This window comes from Carassius gibelio, chromosome A2 (genome assembly GCF_023724105.1).
Source record: "Carassius gibelio isolate Cgi1373 ecotype wild population from Czech Republic chromosome A2, carGib1.2-hapl.c, whole genome shotgun sequence".
NCBI classification, from domain to species: domain Eukaryota; kingdom Metazoa; phylum Chordata; class Actinopteri; order Cypriniformes; family Cyprinidae; genus Carassius; species Carassius gibelio.
Genome location: NC_068372.1, coordinates 15568933 through 15577773, shown reverse-complemented (window position 1 = coordinate 15577773; position 8841 = coordinate 15568933). Strand labels below are relative to the sequence as shown.

The 8841-nt window shown below is 39.1% G+C and overlaps 1 protein-coding gene across 1 annotated transcript; it reads left to right on the top strand.

The window, feature by feature from the left end:
* Nucleotides 1-278: 278 nt before the first annotated feature.
* afg3l2 (AFG3-like AAA ATPase 2) lies at nt 279-7321 on the top strand. The gene is made up of 17 exons (XM_052615718.1): nt 279-487; nt 1134-1227; nt 1315-1395; nt 1489-1598; nt 1897-2049; nt 2148-2222; nt 2627-2751; nt 2856-3129; nt 3217-3354; nt 3457-3610; nt 3843-3950; nt 4197-4322; nt 4413-4523; nt 4658-4773; nt 4852-5052; nt 5688-5882; nt 6010-7321. The coding sequence occupies exons 1-17, from the start codon at nt 395-397 to the stop codon at nt 6250-6252; spliced, it is 2397 nt and encodes a 798-aa protein (XP_052471678.1). The 5' UTR covers nt 279-394; the 3' UTR covers nt 6253-7321.
* The last annotated feature ends 1520 nt before the right edge of the window (nt 7322-8841 follow it).

Here is an 8841-nt window from a genome sequence, read left to right as displayed (position 1 = left end):
TTTTTTTAGAATTCTAAAAAGTAATCAAATATTTTCCTTACACATTCATTTTTTCTTTATTTACATTTATACCTGGATTTTTTTATCAGTCGATGAACCACAAAGATATCAAAATGCTATCTCATTTCAACAACTGAAAACGTGTAGAAAACTAAATTTTAATGTATTTTATGTAATGTTAACGATTTATTTATTTTGAATAAGATGAGAGTGCAGAAAAATATCACTGAACCACAGAGGGTTAACGATGGATATTTACAATGAGCGCGTCACCAGCGTGCACCGGAAGTAAAACACAATGGGACGCAGTCAATTTCAAGTTCATGTTGTCAAAACTTTTCGTCCGATGTCTCGTTTTCTGTATTAATTAGAGTGACAAGCGCACAGTGCCATAATGGCACACCGATATCTGCATCTGTCCAGAGGCTGCAGGAACTTTCTCCACGCGCTGCTGCCAAATGTCAGATCAACAAACCGTGTGCAATCGGTAAATGTGCGGCTTGACTGTATTCCTCTTGATCTTTCATCACCCCCGTCACCATACACTGTGATCTGCTCACAGATTTGCCATTTATCGTGTTTGTCATCCGTTTGTCTTTTGCTTGCAGCAGATTGCATTGTCATAGACCAAAGAGAGTTTGATAGGAAACAGAAGTCGGCCTGTGTGACATTGCGTTGAGTAACGCGTTTAGCTCGTGTTATGTCACAGTTCTTCACATTAGACTGATATTGACTTACCAAATCATCAGTTTGTGCGTTTTTAATGTTTTTGTAAACATCGTTATTAAAGATATAAAAACTTTTAGAACCTTATTGGCATTTCCCCATTGGCATTCATAGTATTTGTTGAAAACAGTAGTTACATAATCCTTAATGGGCTAAAAGATGTTTGAGGCTTTTGGGCTTTAATGGAAAAACCCTCTCAAGAACCTCTGGAGACTTCAACAAGTGCAGGAACTGTAAGTTTCTTCTTTGAGATATGATATTTGAGGATCCTAAAGGTTCTCCAGAGGTTCTCCAGTGTGGTGATCCAAGGAACCAAACAGTGACTTGAGTATTGCTTTTCAATTTTCACAGCAGTTGTGTTTTGTTTTTGTGTTTCATTGATCATCTTAATGCATTTGCTTTTGAAGGTTCAGGGTGTTGGGCAAATTGCCCTAGGCCGAAGATCCTTGCTTTCTCAGGTCTTGGGCACGTATAGAAGATTAAGCTCCAAACCTCCCAAAGGTGTGAATTACAGAAATTATACAATGACATTGAGTTTCTCATAACTGGACTGTTCTTCTAATTGCGTTTTATCTTCTTGCACTAAAGGATTTGAAAAATACTTCCCTAATAATAAAAACGGTGCTCCAAAAAATGGAGAGCCCAAGCCATCCAATGCAGAAGTCAAAGGTAATATCTCTCATAAGCTTATAATGCGAATTAACTGCCTTTTATATGACATACAATATAGTCATGTCATTTTCTGTATCCGCTTTAACCCAGAGGCCAAACCAGCCAATTCTCAGAAGAGCACTGGTGGAGGTGGAAGTAGTGGAGGAGGAAAAAGAGGGGGGCGTAAAGATGAATCCAATTGGTACAGCCGTCTCCAAAAGGTTAAAAGATGTCTAGCAACTATTAATAGTAATATTACGCTTATTGTAACATTTCAAGCTTGGTTACTACTGTTTTACCATGGCAGATGTAATAATACGTCACCAGAAAGAAGTCTGACATCTAATAGGAAGATCAAGAGTAACATTTTGATAAAAAAAAGAAAAGTTAAAATTAAAGGGTCAAAACATTATTTAATGCATTAAAAAAAATGAAACGTATTGCATGGATGAATCATTCACAATAAGATCATTAACATGCATAATAACATGCCCTTATTTCTCTGTCACTCTCATGCAGGGCGATGTTCCGTGGGACGATAAAGAATTCCGTCTGTATTTCCTGTGTGGAACAGCCTTCTGGACCGCTGTCACATATTATTTCTTCTTTCGAGATGGAGGAAGAGAGGTCACCTGGAAAGACTTTGTAAATGGTTACCTTGCAAAAGGAGTGGTATGTAATCACTTCTATTTGATCTGTATTTGCAATCAATACTATTTGTTGTTTCTTTCAACTTTTATCCAGGACGTTATGTATCTTATCTTTGCTAGGTTGACAGGTTGGAGGTTATAAACAAGCGATATGTGAAAGTCATCTTTACTCCGGGTAAAACTCCGGTTGATGGGGTGAGTTCTTTACAAGGATTCAGTCCAGTTATGTTTATTATTTTTAGATAGTCATTGCTGGTAACCAAGCCAGTGCTCATATAATTAAAAAGATGATCCATTAACCAGGTCAGTCCTACATAGACTACCTTCCAAAAGTTTGGGGTCCGTAAGATATATTTTTTAAAGAAATTAATACTTTTATTCAGCAAGGGTGCATTTGAATTGGTCGAAATTGACAGGTAAGATATGTATGTTACATGTAATTCCTATTTCAAATAAATGCTGTTCTTTTGAACTTGCTGTCCATTATTAAAAAAAACCTGAAAAACCTTTGAATGGTAGAATATGTACAGTATATATTTCTCTTTTCCCTAAAAACTATGCATAATAATGACACACAATGTGATCGTTTCTTCGTGCAGCAATACGTGTGGTTCAACATCGGCAGTGTGGACACATTTGAGCGGAACCTGGAAACTGCTCAGCTAGAGATGGGTATTGAGGGAGAGAACAGACTGCCAGTGGTCTATTCCACTGAAAGCGACGGGTGAGACATTGACGTAAATTTGCAGTATCAACAATCAAGCAAGAAGCTGAAATGCCGTGCACATTTGTTTCTTAATTTCAGTCTTTTTCCCGTGTCATTTTTAGGTCGTTCCTCCTTAGCATGTTGCCCACCATCTTGATCATCGGCTTCTTACTGTTCATGCTGAGGAGAGGGCCTGCCGGGGCAGGGAGGCCAGGGAGGGGAATGGGTGGGCTCTTCAGCGTCAGCGAGACCACTGCCAAAGTACTACGAGATGATATTGACGTCAAATTCAAAGATGTGGCGGGCTGTGAGGAAGCCAAATTGGAGATCATGGAGTTTGTCAACTTTCTTAAGAACCCAAAGCAGTACCAGGATTTGGGTGCCAAGATTCCAAAGGTAGCGCAAGACTTTTACATAACATTGCATAACTGGCTTTAGTAAGTCAGCTGAGATTTCAACAGAAGGTTTAATCTTCTGGTTTAGGGGGCTATTTTGACTGGACCCCCAGGGACCGGAAAGACTTTACTCGCCAAGGCCACTGCGGGAGAGGCCAACGTCCCCTTCATCACTGTCAATGGATCCGAGTTCTTAGAGATGTTCGTGGGGGTTGGACCTGCCAGGGCAAGTACATTTTCTGTATCCTATTATGAGTTTCATGGCGTTCAGTTTGCTTTCTGGGAAGCTTTAAACAAAGTGTGACTAAAACGATGTAATTTTGTGAAGGTTCGGGATCTCTTTGTGTTGGCCCGGAAGAATGCCCCATGCATTCTGTTCATAGACGAGATCGATGCTGTTGGAAGAAAGAGAGGCAGAGGCAACTTTGGCGGACAGAGTGAACAAGAGAACACGCTCAACCAGTTACTAGTTGAAATGGATGGTTTGTATCTTGAAAACATTAGCTTGCATGATTAAGTGGCGATCTGATATTAGATTTCTTAACTTCTACTTATAATTTCATTAGAATGTCTTGTAATACAAATAAGAGCATTTCATGTCAAAGCTCCAGATCCTTCGTTTGTCAGAACCTCACAAAATATTTAAAGTTGGTATTAAAAATTCTGTGATGTATTTATACATGCAAATGTAGTTTCCTTTTCTCTCATTCGTAGGATTTAACACGGCTACCAATGTTGTAGTGCTGGCAGGCACCAACAGACCAGATATTCTAGACCCAGCTCTGATGAGACCCGGACGCTTTGATAGACAGATATATATCGGTATGGTTTTTTGTCTATGTTTAATTACATATATACATTTTAAAATACATTTTTTTTTTTTTAAATGGATATATCCTTTAATATACTTTAAACTGTAGGGGAACTTTATTTGCAGGCTATTTAAAACCAATTTACACATTAAGTGTGATTTAATCAATTTAATTAAGTGTCACTTTTGAAAAAAAAAAAAAAAAAAGAAAACCTTTGAACTATATGTGCATTTTGTATATTGCGTGATGAGTGCAGGGCCACCAGATATCAAAGGCAGAGCCTCTATATTCAAAGTCCATCTGAGACCACTAAAGATGGAAGCACAGTTGGATAAAGAATCTCTGGCAAGGAAGATGGCTGCTCTAACACCTGGTTTTTCAGGCAAGTAAAGACTTTTTTTACATTTCAGTTTTAAAAGTTGTTTATGAGATGTGAACTAAGTTTCACCGCTTACTGATTTCTCTCTGACAGGAGCGGACATCGCTAATGTGTGCAACGAGGCTGCGCTAATCGCAGCCCGCCACCTTTCTGATGCCATCAACCAAAAACACTTTGAGCAAGCCATCGAACGAGTCATTGGGGGTTAGTGACAGATGTGAAATTTAAACTTGTTTTTGGTTAAACATATTTATAGCAAACTGTGATATGAATCTGTTCGAGTGGATGCATAGTTTTGGTGTGAAGTTCAGAGAGTTATAAGCTCCCTGCATGTGTAGGTCTTGAGAAGAAGACGCAGGTGCTGCAGCCAGAGGAGAAGAAGACCGTGGCTTACCATGAGGCTGGTCATGCTGTAGCTGGCTGGTTCCTTGAGCACGCTGACCCTTTGCTTAAAGTAAAACCCCCACGTGTTCACATGCACTGTAATACTCTGCTCTCTCAGTGTACTCAGTCATGTCATTGGTCGTTTCAGGTGTCCATCATCCCACGTGGGAAGGGTTTGGGCTATGCCCAGTATTTGCCTAAAGAGCAGTACCTGTACACCAAGGAGCAGCTGCTGGACAGGATGTGTATGACGCTGGGTGGGCGTGTGTCTGAGGAGATCTTTTTTGGCCGCATTACTACAGGGGCACAGGATGACCTGAAGAAAGTGACACAGAGTGCCTACGCACAGGTCACTCAAATATTCATATGATTTCTTCATTGGCTGTTTAGAAAATATCATTGGTGGTTCATGAATAGTTAATGGATGACTTCTGACAGTTAGACAGTTCTGACAGTTCGGATTTTTCTTTCTATTTTTAATTTGTGCTGCTTTGGAAAAAAGATAATTGTTATATATTGTTTTGTTTTCTTAATAATGAACCGAATGCATTTTGAGATAAGACTGATACAGACGATCTGAGCGACCGAGAGATAAGACAATATAAAATGTATTTATTTTTAATAATGATTGAATTATTTTATTATTTAAAAGTGTATTTTGTTCTTTAAAATAATAATAATAATAATAATCATAATAAGAAATTTGTCTCAAGCAGCAAATCAGCATATTAGAATGACACTGAAGACTAGTAATGATGCTGAACATTCAGTTTTCCATCACAGGAATTATAGTAATATAGTTATATTTTCACAATAGAAAATATTTTACAATTTTATAATTTTTAAAATTTTTTGGACCAATAATTGCAGTGCATATATATTTACTTTATTTCTATGTAGATTTATGTTGACCATGACCAGCAAGGTATAAATTAAACTTAAAAAAAGATGGAAAGATTTAAACTGTTACTCTTCTATCTACAGATTGTGCAGTTTGGCATGAATGAAAAGGTCGGGCAGGTGTCTTTTGACCTGCCACGGCAGGGAGAGATGGTTTTGGAGAAGCCCTATAGCGAGGCCACGGCCTGCCTCATCGACAGCGAGGTCAGAAACCTCATCAACATGGCCTATCAGCGCACACAGCAGCTGCTGACTGAGAAGAAGGCTGAGGTGGAGAAGGTACAGCAGGCCGCTATCAGGATCAATGCATTTACACTCATTTGTTTTCATCATTATGTCACATCAATTGTGTGCACAGATAACAGTTGTGAAACGTAACAGTAAATCTCTCATTTTTCACCACTAGGTGGCACTACGTCTCCTGGAGAAAGAGGTTCTGGATAAGAATGACATGGTGGAGCTGCTGGGCCGAAGGCCGTTTGCTGAAAAGTCAACTTATGAAGAGTTTGTGGAGGGAACGGGAAGCATGGACGAGGACACATCGCTGCCGGAGGGCCTGAAAGACTGGAACAAGGAGCGCGGCAGCGAGAAGGAGGAGAGTACGGAGGAGCAGGTGGCCCGACAGATCACTGGTGGTATGCCCTTCTGAGGACACCCGTTCACCGTGACCCTGGAGGGTCAGAGCACTTATTTAAGAGCTGGGAAACTCTTGCATGACGGACACTGAGGCAAGTACCCTCTTCTTCACAAGAGCCGTGATTGAAGGGCTCTTGATAGTATGTGTCGGACTTATATTGTGTAAAGTAGGGTTTATGAAATATAAACTTTAATGTGCTAAAGTTTGTATTTCTGCACAATTTAAAGGATCAGATGATCTGTTGAAGGTGAAGTGTATTTTGCGTGACACATCAGCGCTTTGCCAGAAAATCGGTTTAACTTAAGGCAAAAGCACTTTAGTTTGTCAAGAAAAATTCTCTTTACTCATTACAATTTTACCTATCAATGATCAAGAAGACACAAATCTTTGTCTAACAAGAAACATGTTGAAACACCTGTAGGCTTTGCCTCTGATATACACAGGTTGTGTTTTCTCTTTCTGTACATGACTATTCCAGTTCAAACCTGCCGCAATTCCCTGACCTTTCTGAAAAGTCTTTTTGCAGTTCCTCTTGCTTACTGGCTGTCTGAAAGACTGAAATATACATGAATGTTGTTACAGTGCACAAAGTCACTGGTGTTAGCTAACATACTCTTCTCTCACAGATTTGCACGGGCATGAGCGTCAGCCTTCGGTTTCTATGCTATTTTATGGAGTGTATGATCACGTCCTTTGATTGAAAGACAGAGCAGTCATTTTTGATGTTTTCTTCTGTTCCTGTGCTTCATTTACTACCCAGGCAGCCGCTCTTTGTGGTACAGACTGATTAAGCTATAGCTCGATTCCAAATAGTCATACAACAAAATTCGCAAACATACACAAATGCAGATAAGTAGTTCATTATGTTAATGATCAGCTTATGAAAGTGTGTGACTTTTGACAGCAGTATTTATTCTACAGTGCAAATCCAAATCACAAAAAGAGCTCTAAGGGTAAAAACGGAACACAGTCTAATACACACTGATACTTTTGTGACTTCAGATTGATTTTACATCTACATGTGTATGTTGTTGTGTGAAAAGGGGTTTGAAAACCTAAATAAATCCACATCAATTTCAAAGGATTTCTCTTCAGTTCTTTTTAAGTGTGTGGCATGAATTGATTTTAAGACATGGATTTCAGATTGCAAGGGGATACACTGGTCATTGTCTAAAGAATGCAACAAAAATGGTTGCAAATGCAACAAGAAATATAAACTAAATAATTTAAAATCTAGTGGCACTGACGAACAGGAAAGCTTTGAATATGACACCTATGAACCGGTTCATTTTGTTGAATCAGATTCACGGAACAGTCCTTAATCTCGATTGTTAGTTAGTTTTTAATAATTCAGACTAATTTGGGAGTTCACAATTACCGTAACTAGTTATGTTGATTCGGAATGAAGTGTAAAAAATATATTAATAATTTAAAAAAATTATTGCCTTTGTACCTAACAAGTTGATGAAAAATAAAGTAAAATAAAGCTAAAATTAAAATAAAGCCAAATAAAAAAATCACAAACACATCAAATGCTTTAAAAATTCTTTAAATCAAAGTATTAATAAATACTACAATAGTATATAGTACATAACATAAATATAGTCAGAATCGCAAGATTTTATATTTAAGAGATCTAGTGCAGCACGCTACTTTCTGTACCCATTAACTCAATAAACAGACATTTCTGAACAGCCTTCTTTCTCGAGTGATTCTATGATCTGTCAACTAAAAGAACTGAGTCATTTGGCTCCTTAGCGCATCCTTCTATGAGAGTTTTTCTGGAGGACTGAGATTTCAAGGAGAAATTCCACTCTTTGTTTTGAACTGTTGCTGGAAGCAAATACGCTTCAGTATTTCTCTCAACAGTTGCAGCGCCCCCATGAGAATCTGGTAACATGCTCGAAGAAAGCATGGACTTTAAATGTGTATTCACGCGAGCGAGCGTTCGTGATGAGCCTTCGTGATGAGTGTTCAAAAATACACCTCAGCCCACTTTCAATGGCGTAACATTTGCTGGAGCGCTTAGTTTAAACAGCAGTATGAATCAGCCGCTCGCTTGCTGGGGAGGATGTCCAGATTTAGACCAGGCAAACATGAAGAGGCTTCCCTCTCGGTCTCCTCTGATTCAGCACTAAATGAAAGTCTTCCCCACACGGTGACATCACCTGCATAGATTAGCAGCTCGCCTCGGGAAAGTGGGAACTGCTGGAGTCAAAGTCATACTGAAACTGCTTTAAAAAGTCTAAGGAGCTTTTGAGTCACTATTGGCAATGTCTGTCCTGTTTTTCTGTGAGGTTTGGCTGGATGATGCTAGAATGCCTGTGCTGAATCTGTTAGGACGGGAAATTTTGAGGTTTGTCAATTGAGCATTTTTCCTGGTCCGGTGAAATCAGCCTTCTTGAAAGTGAAGTGAATAATATGCTTTTACTGGACTGGAGAGCATGGGATGGAGAGAGGGGAATCGGATCGGCAAAGGACCTCAAGCCAGGAATCAATGTTGGGTTGCTGGAAGCACAGTTGCACTACTGTAATATGATTAAATGCTGCTTAGGAGGCTATTGGCGCCAGCTGAAGTTTTTTTTAACAATAGTTTGAAAT

Coding starts and splice junctions, on each gene's coding strand:
- afg3l2 (XM_052615718.1), top strand. CDS start 395: ATGGCACACCGATATCTGCATCTGTCCAGAGGCTGCAGGAACTTTCTC. Junction 1,228..1,314: donor AAGCTCCAAACCTCCCAAAG/GTGTGAATTACA, acceptor CTTGCACTAAAG/GATTTGAAAAATACTTCCCT. Junction 5,053..5,687: donor CACAGAGTGCCTACGCACAG/GTCACTCAAATA, acceptor TTCTATCTACAG/ATTGTGCAGTTTGGCATGAA.